The 20,193-nt window shown below is 41.9% G+C and overlaps 1 protein-coding gene across 1 annotated transcript in view; it reads right to left on the bottom strand.

The window, feature by feature from the left end:
* The window catches only part of LOC311111021 (DNA nucleotidylexotransferase-like), a gene marked incomplete at both ends in the record, with an annotated part of 151,731 nt that overhangs the window by 125,649 nt on the left and 5,889 nt on the right, over positions 1-20,193 (bottom strand). Inside the window, 2 exons of the mRNA XM_084153712.1 lie at positions 2,502-2,612; positions 12,128-12,302. Coding sequence (XP_084009838.1) covers positions 2,502-2,612; positions 12,128-12,302 — 286 coding nt within the window. The remainder of the gene's footprint in view (positions 1-2,501; positions 2,613-12,127; positions 12,303-20,193) is intronic.

The raw sequence follows: 20,193 nt of genomic DNA on the forward strand, positions 1-20,193 counted from the left end.
GAAGGTAATTGGTTGCACCAGATCTTATTTAGGGGCTTCATAGCAAAGGGGGTGAATACATATGCACACACCACTTTTCTGTTATTAATTTTTTTGAATCTTTTGAAACAAGTTATTTTTTTCATTCCACTTCACCAATTTGGACTATTTTGTGTATGTCCATTACATGAAATCCAAATAAAAATCCATTTAAATTACAGGTTGTAATGCAACAAAATAGGAAAAAACACCAAGGGGGATGAATACTCTTGCAAGGCACTGTAGGTAGGACTGGGGTCTGAACAAATTGTTCAGAGCTTCTGCTCTTTTCTATAACCTGTAGGGAACACAATATACAGTGGGGAAAAAAAGTATTTAGTCAGCCACCAATTGTGCAAGTTCTCCCACTTAAAAAGATGAGAGAGGCGTGTAATTTTTATCATAGGTACACGTCAACTATGACAGACAAATTGAGCATTTTTTTCCAGAGAATCACATTGTAGGATTTTAATGAATTTATTTGCAAATTATGGTGGAAAATAAGTATTTGGTCACCTACAAACAAGCAAGATTTCTCACAGACCTGTAACTTCTTCTTTAAGAGGCTCCTCTGTCCTCCACTCGTTACCTGTATTAATGGCACCTGTTTGAACTTGTTATCAGTATAAAAGACACCTGTCCACAACCTCAAACATTCACACTCCAAACACCACTATGGCCAAGACCAAAGAGCTGTCAAAGGACACCAGAAACAAAATTGTAGACCTGCACCAGGCTGGGAAGACTGAATCTGCAATAGGTAAGCAGCTTGGTTTGAAGAAATCAACTGTGGGAGCAATTATTAGGAAATGGAAGACATACAAGACCACTGATAATCTCTCTCGATCTGGGGCTCCACGCAAGATCTCACCCCGTGGGGTCAAAATGATCACAAGAACGGTGAGCAATAATCCCAGAACCACACGGGGGGACCTAGTGAATGACCTGCAGAGAGCTGGGACCAAAGTAACAAAGCCTACCATCAGTAACACACTATGCCGCCAGGGACTCAAATCCTGCAGTGCCAGACGTGTCCCCCTGCTTAAGCCAGTACATGTCCAGGCCCGTCTGAAGTTTGCTAGAGTGCATTTGGATGATCCAGAAGAGGATTAGGAGAATGTCATATGGTCAGATGAAACCAAAATAGAACCTTTTGGTAAAAACTCAACTCGTCGTGTTTGGAGGACAAATAATGCTGAGTTGCATCCAAAGAACACCATACCTACTGTGAAGCATGGGGGTGGAAACATCATGCTTTGGGGCTGTTCTTCTGCAAAGGGACCAGGACGACTGATCCGTGTAAAGGAAAGAATGAATGGGGCCATGTATCGTGAGATTTTGAGTGAAAACCTCCTTCCATCAGCAAGGGCATTGAAGATGAAACGTGGCTGGGTCTTTCAGCAGGACAATGATCCCAAACACACCGCCCGGGCAACGAAGGAGTGTCTTCGTAAGAAGCATTTCAAGGTCCTGGAGTGGCCTAGCCAGTCTCCAGATCTCAACCCCATAGAAAATCTTTGGAGGGAGTTGAAAGTCCGTGTTGCCCAGCGACAGCCCCAAAACATCACTGCTCTAGAGGAGATCTGCATGGAGGAATGGGCCAAAATACCAGCAACAGTGTGTGAAAACCTTGTGAAGACTTACAGAAAACGTTTGACCTGTGTCATGCCAACAAATGGTATATAACAAAGTATTGAGAAACTTTTGTTATTGACCAAATACTTATTTTCCACCATAATTAGCAAATAAATTCATTAAAAATCCTACAATGTGATTTGATGGGGGAAAAAAATCTCATTTTTTTCTGTCATAGTTGACATGTACCTATGATGAAAATTACAGGCCTCTCTCATCTTTTTAAGTGGGAGAACTTGCACAATTGGTGGCTGACTAAATACCTTTTTCCCCCACTGTATGGTATATACTTGGCATGTAGGTTTCTCACTTATGGGTGGCACAAATTGTGATATGGGGAGGGGAATGGGCAGGGTATATGCAAATAAGATGTGTTTTGGCGGACTGTAGTGTTTTTGCTGACATTATTTACTACAATGTTTTTTGGGGGGTGGATAATATTGGAGTATTTACCATATTTTCTATAGCATACAACAACATTCTATAGTAAGTGATCAGTGGCGACCCGTCATTCAGGGCAGGTGGGGCAGAGCTAGCGCGTTGTGGAACACACGTGCATCGTTCATTATTTTCCATAGAGCGCATAGCCTCTTGTTGATTATCATGTTGATTTACATGTAGTATAGTATTCTACAGTATACTACAGTTTGCTATAGAATTCTATAGTAAGTAGTGTAGTATTCTATAGTAAACTGCAGTATTTTGTCATGTGGGGAGAACCCAATCAGAGCAGAACGGGATTAGGATCGATGCTTTGTGGCAGCAATGAAGGTGGAATAGCTTAACAAAGACTTAGGTAGGGACATGAAATTGAGTAAGTTGTGATTGTATTTGTTGTTTTTCCTTACCGTGAATATCTTGTTGTGATTTTCCGTGGTTGTCCGTCTCTGACATGCGTATTGAGAAACGTTGGCCACAGCAGTGGGTGGAGAACAGTCTGTCACTGTGGATGAAGTGTCCTGTACACAAAAACAAAATAAAGTAGATTTGAATTAATTGGAAAAGGTTTGCAAGTACAAGTATCAGTGTGAGTGATATTCACCAGCATTCAAATGAAAATCACAGTCGAAGAAGAGATTCTGGATCATAGAAAATGGGACAAAAGTGGGTTTCAAAAAGTTATGTGAGATTATTCTGAGTTCTGAAAGCTGAACAGCAATAAAAGAGGTTGAGAATACTCCAGTCCCCACATCACCAGGGCAACAGTCTAATGACACTCATCACACAGTCTGGTGGCATCCAAATCCATTACTTCAGCTAACCTGTAACACATCAAGAATTCTGCAAACCCATAATCCAATTTGCCATTTGTAAATTGCCTTTTCAGTCCCACAGAAGAAATTGCTCATTTGTAATGTATCAAAAGGATTATAGATGTAATATTAATGTTCTCGTAGACAATTAGACATCTACATTGGAACATTGTGTCTGTGAAAATTACCCATGGAATTTTCAGGCAGTTTGGGCGCACTGTGACACAGGAGAGAATTGTAGGGAGGTAACGTCACCATACCATGTTGAAAGAAGGAACGGGGGAGTTAAAATGAAGATAATGAAAAAGTGCTTGGCATCTCTCCAGTTCTCCCACATTGGAGGGCTGAATCAAGCAGTAAGAGATTTTTTCTCAAGCGCTTGGGACTATGAGGTTCTACCTGCAAAAATATGATTCTAAGATAATTGGTTTTAAAGTTCCGAACCCTCATTGGTTTGAATGGTGTCAGCAATTTTTATATTGTATTCTTTTGAATTTAACTAAATTAATTGGGGTATTTAGAGTACTACATACTGTAGGTAGAGAACATTGAACAGAACAATTTTGACAAAAATGCACATAGAACCTTTTAGTCCCAAGCTCTCGAAATATTCATCAGTTATTCCCTCACCAGAAGCCTCTTCTGTTCTTAAAAAAAGTGTTGAATAGCTGTGAATATATTTAATGGAACCAGATTTTCTGCCAATCCAAAGTGAAACGTACATTTTCCTCTCTTACACAGATCAGAATAGAACATACTTTTTTTTTTCATTTCTGCCTCAGAGCTATTTTTAATCCATGTGGGATTCTGAGCCCAAAGAGAGAAGGCATCAGTATGCACAGGGAGTTGGAGGTAGGCATGATACAGCTGGGTTTAGTTATTATACAGGCCTATACTGTATCCAGCTCCAACAGACCTCCATGCTGTATGCTCCCTTCTGGCCTTCTCTCCCCAAGGCTCACCTCCTGCTAAACTCAGAGGGGATCTATTGATTAAATGTCCACATTTAAAAGTCTGCTGAATTTATAAAGTTGGGCACCTATGCTCCACAGTCTAGACCCTTTCACAGACCCTTTCACATCTGCTGCTAGTGGGAGAGGTGAGTGAAGCTGGACCCCAGATGCCCACTCCTCAGACTAACTGTGTGTGTGTGTGTGTGTGTGTGTGTGTGTGTGTGTGTGTGTGTGTGTGTGTGTGTGTGTGTGTGTGTGTGTGTGTGTGTGTGTGTACAGGTCCGTCTGCTCACCCGCACCCATGCAAGCAAGTGGGCAGGAACGCAAGCACATACGCATGCACTCACCGGGCACGCTCACGTGTGTTCGTGCGTGCATGCCCGGTGCGTGCATGCGTGCGTGCGTGAGTTCCTGACTGTTTGCTTGCATGGGTGCGGGTGAGCAAGCGGGCCTGTGCACGCTTGTGTGTGTGCCTACAGATGCAGACAGGGGCTGTCTGTTCAGGTTAATTGTATTCACACAGACGGAGAGGTGTGTTCAGGCAGGTTAATGAAATCCTCACGGGCCACCGAGCAGGGTTAGGGGTCACAGAGGCCGCCACTCCTACTGGGGGCACTAGCCCTTCTTTAAAGAAGATTGATGACAGCCACTGCACAGGGACAACATGTGTCTGTGTTCACAAGCCTGACACATCTCTCTCCAATCCTGTAACCATTCCCTCAATCTCTTACTCACTGTCTCCTCTCTCCTCGTTCTCACCAGCCCACCACCTATTCCACATCCCACTCCACTTACGCAAAACAGCCTCTGTAGCCCATTGTATGCATGCCAGTAAGTAACCAATGGAAATATTACATTTCAATGGGTTTTTAAAACGTGTAATTCTCCATAGTAGCAGCATTCAGGGTACACGGTGGAATATTTATGGTTGTAAAACACATAACGTTTTTAGAGTGGTAGGAAGAGCCTGAGGCGAACGTGTTAGCGAAGCCAGCTCAGAGAATATTGTATCTCTTCACAAGGCTCTTAAATAGATTTATAACTCATAAAAAACGATCTATTGGAAGTACAGCACACATAAATGCCACAGTGTATTTCCTTGTTGTGTATAGAAAGAGGATGCATCACAGGTAAAGCAGTAAAAGAGCCCTGTGGTTACCTTAGGAGAAAGGCTGACAAATGTCAATATTGCATCATTAGCTCATCTGCTTAAATGACATAGGCAAAATAAATCTATTGATGGGTCACATTTTAGCATGTCATATGGAATAGCACAAATGGGTGATCAAGAATGGGAAATGCCCATGTTTATATCTGTTGTTGTATAACTCAGGCACACGCTTGTTGTCATAACTCTGCGCAACACTGTCAGAGAGCCATTCTTGCGAACACTGTTGTGCTGAGGTTGGTAGGAAGTGGACCTGGGTTAAAATACTATCTGAAATATTTCAAATACTTTTTGCGTTTGATTTAGCCTGTCTGAAGTGCCAGATGGGCGGGGTTTGCACTTTTGAGACGTTTATATTGGTTGCATTGCGCCAGGCAATCTCAATCAAGCCCAGCTAAAGTATTTGAAATTATTTCAAATGTTATTTGAACCCAGGTATGGTGGGAAGAAGGGAAGAACGTCTGTCTCTGTTTTCCCCCACTGAGAGTAGAAAGATAGACTGTCCATCTAAACCAGGCAGCATATTTCCTTATTCTAGGCCCATATGTTGCGAAGGCTCCCACAGTGCCATCCAGGATAAACAAATCTGTCTGTGTGTTGGTTAGCGGCGAGCTCCGAGCCCTGACGTAATGCTGATGGGTCTATTTGGCACGCAAAAGCATTATGGGGGATCCTTCTGCCGCTGTCAAGCAAACTGAAATGTGGTAATGTGAGTGGAGGCTAGAGAAAGGTAAATGTGTTCTCGTCTACAATTCCTCTCTGGTCAGTATATTTGACACACACACAAATGTGCACACACACACACACACACACACACACACACACACACACAATAAAGCTCCCATTTGAACTTTGGATAAAACATTTATCTTGTATTATTCCTTTACTGAGCATCACCAATAGATTTGACATACTGACTAGTCAAGTCTTGCCATATGGTAATTAATATTGCAAATGTCGTTGAGAAAATGGACTCAGTATGTTCAAGGTCACATTTTCTTATCTGTCTGTCCTTCTCATATCTATGATTCTAGTGCCCATCATTCTTTTATGGACTTATTCACACTATCTCTAAATTGTCTGCATCATTTACATATTTTTAAAGATTCCTTTGTCTTCTCTTTTATTTTACAGGCCATTCATCTCTATTTCTGCAGTCTACCATAAATGAACATTTTTGTTCTGTTGCATATTTAAAATCATAACTGATTAGTTCCCCTTATTATGTTCTATAATAAAACCTCCCTTTACAGTTTACAGCACCATCTAGTGCTCGGTGCATGGCCACTGCACTCTCCTCACACACACACACACACACACACACACAGTCACATTTACACGCACAGTCACACACACAGTCACACACACACACAAAATCTCTCACTCAAGAAGTTACATATCGCAATTGGTATAGTTAAATTCAAATTCATTTATTGATAATATAATAATACTATTCATATTTAACTGTGTGTGTGTGTCCAATCTACACTTTTCGAACTTACCATACCTCCCAATTTGCTAGCCTCAATCATTGTGAGCTAGGTGACTAGTCTGAGAAAGACAGGAGGCCCATCGTCTCAACCAGCTCCGACACCTCCTGGTCATCAGAGCTCACCCGCTGCCTGCCCTGTAGAAATTCCATTATCTCATCCTCAGTGTCCGCACACTCAACCCGTTCTCTTCCCCAGCTGGATGACTCATGCGAGACTCTCTCAGGTTCTTGTAAAACTTGGCGGTGCGCCTCATCTCCTTGAGGTAACAGGTGAGAAGCTGGTTGTAGAAGCAGGGGAGAAGCTGGTTGTAGTAGTACCAGATCCGAGTTACTGTATTTCTCTGCACCGGCCTTCCCAGTGCTTTTCACAACTGGATATCTCAGAGAGAGACTGGGCCTTGCCTGCGCCAGGTAGAGGTAGCAGGCTGGAAAACATGAAGTCATGATAGGGTGGGTAGAGAGGCACTTACTATGTGAGTAGTGAACTCAGGCTGAGGTGCACACCTGCCTCCCGTCCCTGTAGCAGAGGATGCTTAAGAGAGTGGGCTTGGTGGGGTTGAGGTGGGCTTTTGTGGGGAGGAGACTTTCAGGCCAGGAAAATACTGTTGTCCCTGTCCCCTCCATGGTATATACTGGTCAATTCGCTCAATGTAGATGGCCATTTTTGACAAATGGATAATCTCAGATAGCAGAAACAAGTCGCATGCCTAGTCTTGAGGTTGTTGCCACAAAACTACTTGTTTCTGATTGGCTTGAAGGGCATTCTAGAGCATACATTATTTCCCTATAACTCACGGTAGAATTCAATGGCTATAGTTAATTCTTACATTCTATGTTTGAGCTGCTTTTGAAAGCAAAAGTCGAATTGAAAATATTATTGGCATTGTTAAATTCAATTTTCATAATGGCAAGCTAGGACTGATTGTTTGGTTAGCTACAGCGCATTCGGAAAGTATTCAGACCCCTTTACTTTTTCAAAAAGCCTTATTCTAAATTGATTAAATACAAAAATGTCCTCATCAATCTACACACAATACCCCATAATGACAAAGTGAAAACAGGTTTTTATAAATTTTTGCAAATTTATAAAAAATAAAAAACAGAAATACCTTATTTACATAAGTATTCAGACCCTTTGCTATGAGACTCGAAATTGAGTTTAGGTGCATCCTGTTTCCATTGATCATCCTTGAGATGTTTCTACAGCTTCATTGGAGTCCACCTGTGGTAAATTAAATTGATTGGACATGATTTGGAAAGGCATACACCTGTCTATATAAGGTCCCACAGTTGACAGTGCATGTCAGAGCAAAAACCACGCCATGGGGTTGAAGGAATTATTTGTAGAGCTCCGAGACAGGATTGTGTCGAGACACAGATCTGGGGAAGGGTACCAAAACATTTCTGCAGCATTGAAGGTCCCCAAGAACACAGTGGCCTCCATCATTCTTAAATGAAAGAAGTTTTGTGGGAGATGGGCCTTGGTCAGGGAGGTGACCAAGAACCCAATGGTCACTCTGACAGAACTCCAGAGTTCCTCTGTGGAGATGGGAAAACCTTCCAGAAGGACAACCATCTCTGCAGCACTCCACCAATCAGGCCTTTATGGTAGAGTGGCCAGACAGAAGCCACACCTTAGTAAAAGGAACATGACAGCTCGCTTGGAGTTTGCCAAAAGGCACCTAAAGGACTCTCAGACCATGAGAAACAAGATTCTCTGGTCTGATGAAACCAAGATTGAACTATTTTTGGCTGAATGCCAAGCGTCACATCTGGAGGAAACCTGGTACCATCCATGGTGGTGGCAGCATCATGCTGTGGGGATGTTTTTCAGCGGTAGGGACTGGGAGACTAGTCAGGATCGAGGGAAAGATGAACGGAGCAAAGTACAGAGAGATCCTTGATGAAAACCTGCTCCAGAGCGCTCAGGACCTCAGACTGGGGCGAAGTTTCACCTTCAAATGGACAACAAACCTAAGCACACAGCCAAGACAACGCAGGAGTGACTTCGGGACAAGTCTCTGAATGTCCTTGAGTGGCCCAGCCAGAGCCCGGACTTGAACCCGATCTAACATCTCTGGAGAGACCTGAAAATAGCTCTGCAGCGACGCTCCCCATCCAACCTCACAGAGCTTGAGAGGATCTGCAGAGAAGAATGGGAGAAATTCCCTAAATACAGGTGTGCCAAGCTTGTAGCATCATACCCAAGAAGACTTGAGGCTGTAATCGCTGCCAAAGGTGCTTCAACAAAGTACTGAGTAAAGGGTCTGAATACTTATGCAAATGTGATATTTCCATTTATTTTATTTTATACATGTGCACACAAAAAATACAACCGGTTTTTGCTTTGTCTTTATGGGGTTTTGCGTGTAGATTGATGAGGGAATGCTCTATGCATTCTCTCAAAAATAATGCAACTCTGTGGAAGGTCAGTTCCACTCTGCCAACGCGTCATGGAACACACCTTCCACGTTGTTCATTATTTTCCATAGAACACACAGCCCCTCATTGATTATCTCTTAAAGGATTTACATGTGTAATTACACTGTAGCAGGCGTTGTAGTTAATAGTAATAACTCAAAGTTACACTATAAAAACAGCATGTAACTGGTAGTAATTGCAGTCTGTAATTACAGAGGTGTAACAATGAATACTTGTTACCATGTTTGTAACAAATGAGCAACCCTTACAAAAAGAAGATTGCAGTTTTCAAACTGTAGTAAAAGTGTATTAACTGCAGTCGACTGTGGTATTGTGGACGCAGTTATTGCAGTATAACTGCAGTGTGCTGCAGTTGAACTGCAGTTATACTGCACTCTAACTGCAGTTACCATGCAAAATTACTGCTGTAAAAAAAACGGTGTTATTTTGGACGCAGTATTTGTAGCATACTGCAGTTATACTGCACTCTGACTGCAGTTCTGCTGCAGTGTACTGCAGTTATACTGCACTCTGACTTTTTTCGAAAGGGAAGTTTCACTAAATTCACCAATTTAGTGTTTCATTTCTATCTCAGCTGCATCCAATTCAGTAATAACTATCACAAGGTTGAAACCTCTTGTGTACAGATGCACTGGGTGTCTCGAGATTACATAGGCTCTAATTACCTACTCGTGAATGCACACTCTTCAAATTTCCACTCAATGTTGTTGCTAGCATTTTCCCCCAAAAAGTGTACCATTTGGTTTACAAGAACCGATAACATATAGGTTAACCGGCCTCCCTAGAGGCGTCACTGCATCGCAGTGCTAGAGGTGTCACCACAGACCCGGGTTCGATCCCAGGCTGTATCACAACCAGCCGTGATCGGGAGTCCCATAGGGCGGCGCGCAATTGGCCCAGCGTCGTCCGGGTTAGGGGAGTGTTTGGCCGGGGGGACTTTACTTGGCTCATCGCGCTCTAGTGACTCTTTGTGGCGGGCTGGGCGCCTGCAGGCTGACCTCGGTTGTCAGGTGAACAGTGTTTCCTCCGACACATTGGTGAGTCTTGCTTCTGGGTTAAGCGGGCGGGTGTTAAGAAGCGTGGTTTGGCGGGTCATGTTTCGGAAGGCACGCATTACTCGACCTTTGCCTCCCGAGTAAGTTGGGGAGTTGCAGCGATGAGACAAGATCGAAATTGGGGAGAGAAAGGGGGTAAAATAAAAAATAAAAAACATATATATATATATAGGTCAACCTCACTGACTGGGGTCTACCATACCGGTGTCATCCTCAACTAGGAGGATAAACACACAAGTGCACCACAGAGTACATGCCAAATCTGCATAATTACTAGTGTTACAAAGGATTTAGCTAGTTAAAATGAACTGTATCTTGAGGATACTTGTCATTAATGTGTACTTACTGTATATAGTACATTACCCATCGTGACAACCCTGGCCCTTCATTTTATGCTTCCGGAAGCACCATCCAAGTGGGAGGATAAACACACTTGTACATCACAGAGTACATGTAATATCTGTGTAAGTACAATGTAATTACTAGGTGTTACACAGGATTAAGCCAGTTAAAATGAAGTGTATCTTGAGTGGTATTTACTTGTAATTATTGTGTACTTATATTACATTACCCATCCTGACAATCTGGCCCTTATTTTAAAGTTTGTGGAAGCACCATCCAAGTGAGAAAATAAACACACTAGTACATCACAGAGTACATATCTGCAATATCTGCATAAGTACAAGGTTGTCACTTGTAACACAGGATTTAGCTATTTAGAGTTAAGTGCAATATAAATGTACCTATGAGCAATTTCTATATAATTACTTACTACTCATTACCAAGTGAAAATACCTACAAACAAAAGATGAGCTTCTCTTTTTGTCAACTTTATTGCATCATGTAAAAAGACCTTACATTTCTTACAAAATTGAAAGTATTTTATAGTAATAACTCAAAGTTACACTATAAAAACAGCACATGACATCAGTGTCAACAAATTTTGGCCCATTCAATGTCGTCATTATTTTGAGCGTGTTGCGCAGATGGGTAGAGCTTGACATGATGCCTTAATTCCTGGGATAATTAAATAATTGCACCAACGCATCCCATACAAAGTGAGAATTTTCCTCAACAGTGAAACCCTTGCAAGATTACATAAGAGATAATAAGAGTTTGTCTTATGGACATTTTGTGTGCATTTCTAAACCATTATTCAACCAAGTTTAATAGCCTTACAATTTGGCAAGCACGAATGACTATCTCACATTTTAACCATAACGGTTTATTAATGTGTCTAAAAATGTTTAATTGATGGTTAAAGTAATTGACCCATTGTCAAATGCACCATTAATTGGGGTAACAATAAAATAAATAAAAAAATCTGTGAACTGTTTGTGAACTCGTTTTTGCCATTGGGCATGGGCATCAGACTCCAGAGGCTTTATTGCAGAGTTGTGTCAATGAGGTGGTCGGTTTAAAATTGGCTAACACATCACATTGTTTGTGCAGGCTGAAATGTGCAGGCTGAAAAATGGTGCATTGGGATATATGGTTGGGATGCTTTCGGAAACCTTAACATTTGTAACAAGCATCATTTGTAACAAGCATTCGTTGTTACACCTCTATAATTACAGACTGCAATTACCACCAGTTACATGTTGTTACTACAGTGTAACTTTGCATTATTACAATTAATTACAATACTTGTTACAGTGTAATTGCATATGTAATTACACTGTAATAAGGACCAATTCAAATGATGTGTTACTGAACTTTACATTTTTTCTACAAAACTTAGAAATGTGCCATTTTCACATATGTTGACACTGGTATTGAGCTGAACATAATGAAAATGAGGTTGAAAAGTTGTGGAGTTGCCAATTTAAAAAGAGCCCCACCAAGATGCCCATCTGCTAGCAAATGGTGTCAGTGGGGACAGAGGCCTATATTGTGTGTGAATCCTGAAGACACATCCATTCCAGTCACACTCTGTATGTTTTCAGAACTACAACAGACTATATCAGTATAAAAGTATCTATACAGTATTTCATTTGTTTTCCAAAATAATCTCTCTCTCGCACATGTACACACGCGTAAACACACACACCCACACACACACATAGCAGAAAATGCCCACCTACACTCAAACTGACCACAGGTTCCCTCACCTGAATACAGTGCCTGGTCTCCACGGTGACAGGTCTCCCCTCTCTCATGCTGTCCGTGAACCAGGAGATGTCCAGCACCTGCAGTCTGGAGACATCCCTCAGACCACTCCCCCGCAGCCATGCCCACAATGCCCCAGCCTGGTTATCCTCTGCCACCACGTGAGTGACCTCATCACTGCACAGGGAGCAAGAAGAAGGGGATCACAGGTCAGTAACATTTTGGTAACACTTTACTTAAAGCCTGCAGGTATAATGCATGATTATGTGGATACAAGCTGCTACGCATCGCTAGTGGAGAAGAGGTCCAGTGGTTACATAGAGCTGATGACTGAGAACAACGTTAGTACCGGCGAGCCAACTCTAGCACCAATATCACCATCATCAAACCACCAACTCAGCTGCCAGCAGAATAGAAGCCTTCATCAAGATCAGACACCATCCGTCCAAAGCTGTCAAGACTAGACTTTGCGCTCCAATTATTATTTTATATCTTATTTTTCTTTTTTTGTCTGTATACTGCAATTCAGCTTTTATATGTACATTTGTACCAGACAGCCTAACTAATAATAAATAAATACTGTATCTGTATTGTAAGGCTTGTCATAAGCAGTGGTGTAAAGCAGTGGTCAAAATACTTTAAAGTACTACTTAAGTAATGTTTAGGGGTATCTGTACTTTACTTTACTATTTACATTTTTTACAACTTTTACTCCACTACATTACTAAAGACAATACTTTACTTTACTGTACTTTTTACTGCCATACATTTTCTCTGACACCCAAAAGTACTTATTACAATTCGAATGCTCTGGCAGGACAGCAGGCACCTATCAACATACAGCGAGGGAAAAAAGTATTTGATCCCCTGCTGATTTTGTACGTTTGCCCACTGACAAAGAAATGATCAGTCTATAATTTTAATGGTAGGTTTATTTGAACAGTGAGAGACAGAATAACAACAACAAAAAATCCAGAAAAATGCATGTCAAAAATGTTATTAATTGATTTGCATTTTAATGAGGCAAATAAGTATTTGACCCCTATGCAAAACAAGACTTAGTACTTGGTGGCAAAACCCAATCACAGAGGTCAGACGTTTCTTGTAGTTGGCCACCAGGTTTGCACACATCTCAGGAGGGATTTTGTCCCACTCCTCTTTGCAGATATTCTCCAAGTCATTAAGGTTTCGAGCCTGACGTTTGGCAACTCGAACCTTCAGCTCCCTCCACAGATTTTTTATGGGATTAAGGTCTGGAGACTGGCTAGGCCACTCCAGGACCTTAATGTGCTTCTTCTTGAGCCACTCCTTTGTTGCCTTGGCCGTGTGTTTTGGGTCATTGTCATGCTGGAATACCTATCCACGACCCATTTTCAATGCCCTGGCTGAGGGAAGGAGGTTCTCACTCAAGATTTGACGGTACATGGCCCCGTCCATTGTCCCTTTGATGCGGTGAAGTTGTCCTGTCCCCTTAGCAGAAAAAAATAACCCAAAGCATAATGTTTCCACCTCCATGTTTGACGGTGGGGATGTTGTTCTTGGGGTCATAGGCAGCATTCCTCCTCCTCCACACACAGCGAGTTGAGTTGATGCCAAAGAGTTCCATTTTGGTCTCATCTGACCACAACACTTTCACCCAGTTCTCTTCTGAATCATTCAGATGTTCATTGGCAAACTTCAGACGGGCCTGTGTATGTGCTTTCTTGAGCAGGGGGACCTTGCGGGCGCTGCAGGATTTCAGTCCTTCACGGCGTAGTGTGTTACCAATTGTTTTCTTGGTGACTATGGTCCCAGCTGCCTTGAGATCATTGACAAGATCCTCCCATGTAGTTCTGGGCTGATTCCTCACCGTTCTCATGATCATTGCAACTCCACGAGGTGAGATCTTGCATGGAGCCCCAGGCCGAGGGAGATTGACAATTATGTTGTGTTTCTTCCATTTGCGAATAATCGCACCAACTGTTGTCACCTTCTCACCAAGCTGCTTGGCGATGGTCTTGTAGCCCATTCCAGCCTTGTGTAGGTCTACAATCGTGTCCCTGACATCCTTGGAGAGCTCTTTGGTCTTGGCCATGGTGGAGAGTTTGGAATCTGATTGATTGATTGCTTCTGTGGACAGGTGTCTTTTATACAGGTAACAAGTTGAGATTAGGAGCACTCCTTTTAAGAGTGTGCTCCTAATCTCAGCTCGTTACCTGTATAAAAGACACCTGGGAGCCAGAAATCTTTTTGATTGAGAGAGGGTCAAATACTTATTTCCCTCATTAAAATGCAAATCAATTTATAACATTTTTTACATGCATTTTTCTGTTTTTGTTGTTATTCTGTCTCTCACTGTTCAAATAAACCTACCGTTGAAATTATAGACTGATCATTTCTTTGTCAGTGGGCAAACGTACAAAATCAGCAGGGGATCAAATACTTTTTTCCCTCACTGTATATAACGTGTTGTATTCCCTACTGCCTCTGACAATACTGCATTGGTCAATTATGTCTCAGTGTTGGAGTGTGCCACTGGCTGTCTGTAAAAAATCAATAAAAAATGTGTGCTGTCTGGTTTGCTTAATATAAGGAATTACATGTACAGTGGGGCAAAAAAGTATTTAGTCAGCCACTATTTGTGCAAGTTCTCCCACTTAAAAAGATGAGAGAGGCCTGTAATTTTCATCATAGGTACACGTCAACTATGAAAGACAAATTGAGAAAAAAAAATCCAGAAAATCACATTGTAGGATTTTTTATGAATTTATTTGCAAATTATGGTGGAAAATAAGTATTTGGTCACCTACAAACAAGCAAGATTTCTGGCTCTCACAGACCTGTAACTTCTTCTTTAAGAGGCTCCTCTGTCCTCCACTCGTTACCTGTATTAATGGCATCTGTTTGAACTTGTTATCAGTATAAAAGACACCTGTCCACAACCTCAAACAGTCACACTCCAAACTCCACTATGGCCAAGACCAAAGAGCTGACAAAGGACACCAGAAACAAAATTGTAGACCTGCACCAGGCTGGGAAGACTGAATCTGCAATAGGTAAGCAGCTTGGTTTGAAGAAATCAACTGTGGGAGCAATTATTAGGAAATGGAAGACATACAAGACCACTGATAATCTCCCTCGATCTGGGGCTTCACGCAAGATCTCACCCCGTAGGGTCAAAATGATCACAAGAACGGTGAGCAAAAATCCCAGAACCACACGGGGGGACCTAGTGAATGACCTGCAGAGAGCTGGGACCAAAGTAACAAAGCCTACCATCAGTAACACACTACACCGCCAGGGACTCAAATCCTGCAGTGCAAGACGTGTCCGCCTGCTTAATTCAGTAAATGTCCAGGCCTGTCTGAAGTTTGCTAGAGTGCATTTGGATGATCCAGAAGAGGATTGGGAGAATGTCATATGGTCAGATGAAACCAAAATAGAACTTTTTGGTAAAAACTCAACTCGTCGTGTTTGGAGGACAAAGAATGCTGAGTTGCATCCAAAGAACACCATACCTACTGTGAAGTATGGGGGTGGAAACATCATGCTTTGGGGCTGTTTTTCTGCAAAGGGACCAGGACGACTGATCCGTGTAAAGGAACGAATGAATGGGGCCATGTATCGTGAGATTTTGAGTGAAAGCCTCCTTCCATCAGCAAGGGCATTGAAGATGAAACGTGGCTGGGTCTTTCAGCATGACAATGATCCCAAACACACCGCCCGGGCAATGAAGGAGTGGCTTCGTAAGAAGCATTTCAAGGTCCTGGAGTGGCCTAGCCAGTCTCCTGATCTCAACCCCATAGAAAATCTTTGGAGGGAGTTGAAAGTCTGTGTTGCCCAGCGACAGCCCCAAAACATCACTGCTCTAGAGGAGATCTGCATGGAGGAATGGGCCAAAATACCAGCAACAGTGTGTGAAAACCTTGTGAAGACTTACAGAATACGTTTGACCTGTGTCATTGCCAACAAAGGGTATATAACAAAGTATTGAGAAACTTTTGTTATTGACCAAATACTTATTTTCCACCATAATTTGCAAATAAATTCATTAAAAATCCTACAATGTGATTTTCTGGAAAAAAAAATCTCATTTTGTCTGTCATAGTTGACGTGTACCTATGATGAAAATTACAGGCCTCTCTCTTCTTTTTAAGTGGGAGAACTTGCACAATTGGTGGCTGACTAAATACTTTTTTTCCCCACTGTATATGTATAGCATTTACTTTTAACTTTTACTCAAGTACGACAATTGAGTACTCTTTCCACTGCTGTACTTAAGTATATTTAAAACCAGACACTTTTAGACTTTTACTCAAGTAGTGTTTTACTGGGTTACTTTCATTTTTACTGGAGTAATTTTCTATTAAGGTACTGTATCTTTACTTTTACTCAAGTCTGACAATTGAGTACTTTTTCCACCACTGGTCAAAAGCATGCATGACCTATCATGATGTCTTATTATCACTTGTCTGGATCAAGTGATTAGGGTAGTGTCATCTGGCAAGCTGCCAAATACTGTCTATTCCTGAAGAAAAAGGTCCCACTGCAGTGTCTAAAATGTCTCAGAGCCATCTATATGGCTCTAAAATGTCCCTTTGCTTGGAACTTGTTGCCTTGATCTGTAGATTGTGAATCTGTCTGATTGTAACATCAGCGGTTCCTTTTATGTCATAGAATTTATTTGGAGTAGAACGAGAACACTTTCACTGTCTTTATTTCTATTGTTTTAGAGAGATATATAAAGGTTTCAGATCCAGTGTGAGTCTTGACAGGGGCTACTATAACATGCTGTATGTTGACCAGCGCAGACAGAACAACACGCACCACAGCCTCCTCAGAAGTCCTCTGAGCATCATTCAGATGTTTATGACTGAAAATACGCCCCTAAGAGTGGAGGTATGCATTCACAGTGTATCACACAGCTCCATAGGAATCCTCATAACAGACGTGTCTGGTTTTCCCCCAAAAGGAAACCCCCTCTGTTTAACCACCACACCAATGAGCCAATCAGAGCACCCGTCCGTGCATAATTATCCTCCCCATGCTCCTCCTTCTTCCCCTGTCTCCTCGCAGAGGTAAAACAGCATAACGGCTCCTTACGGCCCTCCCAGGACGTCCCAACAGTCAGGAGAGAGGCAGGGGCCTAATCGGCCAAATCAGTGGTGAGACTAATCCTCTGTCTGATTGCTCTGTGCACAGGTTGGCCTGCCACTGAGACCAGGTTTTAGGGAGGCTCCACAACAACAACACCCCCAGAGTGAGGCTCATCAAAGATAACACAAACAGTATGAGTGGGTAGAGCACATGAGCACATTCAATGGCTTTGCGCAGGTGTGAATATGACTATATGATTACCAAAAGGGAAAATATAATTCTGCACACTGCCAACACCAACTTTAGAAGTATATTGTGGTGAACTGAATCTTGATTTTTGCAGAAAAATAAATGGTATAACCCATCATCTTGGAAAAAGGGAAAAGAAAGTGTTCTTCAGACTGATAGCCTTGTTGATTCTAACAAGACAGGAAGTCTTTCAGACAGGAAGTCTTTCAGACAGGAAGTCTTTCAGACAGGAAGTCTTTCAGACAGGAAGTCTTTCAGACGGTCACAATCGAAGGTTGACTGATGTAGTCATGCAACCCTGTGATTAAATTGATAGGTACTGAATTTAGCCATGGTGGGGTTGTTCTTATAAAGGGTTAAAGAAAATGGTGCTTTCTCTCTCACACATCCTCTTTTACTCGCTGCCCTCCTTACAGAAACATAGCCCCTATAATCCAACCTTAATTTAGATATTTTTCCAATTTGCGACCAGCAGTGAATGTAAAATGACACAGCAGATGCAAATGAGCTAGCACATGGCACTGCACCTGATTGGAGTTCCCAGGAACAGCGGGACCCTGAGCCCCAGTGCAGTGAGCAAGGACAGGCTATATTCATTGGGGTTCAGACAGGGAGAGCTGATGCTTGTGCTAAATGGAGTCTCTCTACACTGCATCCCACTAGGACAGCCAAGACCAAGATTACGGAAAGTGTGTATAGTATAACATAATTATCGACATGCCATTAATTTTACAGCAGCTAAAGACAAAATCACAGACTAGCTGAGCACTAAAATTTCCTATAATAAGCTCACAATTCAGAAAGCTTGATCATGCATATGTTGTTGTGTATTTGAGTTTTATATTTGAAATTAGAATGGTGAAACTAAACAGATCACACACGATAAATTATAAATGAGGGTTTGTGCCTCTCACCCACCTCACAAACAGCATTCACCCCACTAAACAATATCTATGTGCCTGCATGCTTGTGTGTGTGTGTAACGTTCAAGAGAACACGTATCTTGTTTGTGAAAGGCTGAATTACAGAGGTGTTATCAAAACTGCCAATACAATATATACACTACCAGTCAAAAGTTTAGACACACCTACTCATTCAAGGGTTTTTCTTTATTTTAAATATTTTTTACATTGTAGAATAATAGTGAAGACATCAAAACTATGAAATAACACATATGGAATCATGTATAACCCAAAAAGTGTTAATCAAATCAAAATATATTTGATGACAGCTTTGCACACTCTTGGCATTCTCTCAATCAGCTTCATGAGGTAGTCACCTGGAAAGCATTTCAATTAACAGGTGTGCCTTCTTGAAAGTTAATTTGTGGAATTTATTTCCTTCTTAATGCGTTTGAGCCAATCAGTTGTGTTGTGACAAGGTAGGGGGGGGGGGGGGGGTATACAGAAGATAGCCCTATTTGGTAAAAGACCAAGTCCATATTATGGCAAGAACAGCTCAAATAAGCAAAGAGAAACGACTGTCCATCATTATTTTAAGACATGAAGGTCAGTCAATACGGAACATTTCAAGAACTTTGAAAGTTTCTTCAAGTGCAGTCGCAAAAACCATCAAGCGCTATGATGAAACTAGCTCTCATGAGGACCGCCACAGGAATGGAAGACCCAGAGTTACCTCTGCTGCAGAGGATAAGTTCATTAGAGTTACCGGCCTCAGAAATTGCAGCCCAAATAAATGCTTCACAGAGTTCAAGTAACAGACACATCACAACATCAACTGTTCAGATGGGACTGTGTGAATCAGGCCTTCATAGTCGAATTGCTGCAAAGAAACCTGCTGCGTAGTCCCCTGTAGCTCAGTTGGTAGAGCATGGCGCTTGCAACGCCAGGGTTGTGGGTTTGTTTCCCACAGGGGGCCAGTATGAAAAATGTATGCACTCACTAACTGTAAGTCGCTCTGGATAAGAGCGTCGGCTAAATGACTAAAATGTTAAATGTAAAAATGTAAAACCACTACTAAAGGACACCAATAAGAAGAAGAGACCTGCTTGGGCCAAGAAACACGAGCAATGGACATTAGACCGGTGGAAATCTGTCCTTAGGTCTGGAGTCTTTGTAAACCGCAGAGTCTTTGTTAGATGCGGTGTGGGTGAATGGATGATCTCCGCATGTGTAGTTCCCACCGTGAAGCATGGAGGAGGAGGTGTTATGGTGTGGGGGTGCTTTGCTGGTGACACAGTCTGTGATTTATTTAGAATTCAAGGTACACACCAGCATGGCTACCACAGTATTCTGCAACGATACGCCATCCCATCTGGTTTGGGCTTAGTGGGACTATCATTTGTTTTGCAAAAGGACAATGACCCAAAACACACCTCCAGGCTGTGTAAGGGCTATTTTATCAAGAATGAGAGTGATGGAGTGCTGCATCAGATGACCTGGCCTCAACAATCCCCCGACCTCAACCAAATTGAGATGGTTTGGGATGAGTCGGACCGCAGAGTGAAGGAAAAGCAGCCAACAAGTGCTCAGCATATGTGGGAACTCCTTCAAGACTGTTGGAAAAGCATTCCAGGTGAAGCTGGTTGAGAGAATGCCAAGAGTGTGCAAAGCTGTCATCAAGGCAAAGGGTGGCTATTTGAAGAATCTCAAACATAAAATATATTTTGATTTGTTTAACACTTATTTGGTTACTACATGATTCCATATGTGTTATTTCATAGTTTTGATGTCTTCACTATTATTTTACAATGTAAAAAATAGTAAAAATAAAGAAAAACACT

This window comes from Coregonus lavaretus, assembly GCF_964263955.1.
Source record: "Coregonus lavaretus genome assembly, chromosome: 36".
Lineage (NCBI taxonomy): Eukaryota > Metazoa > Chordata > Actinopteri > Salmoniformes > Salmonidae > Coregonus > Coregonus lavaretus.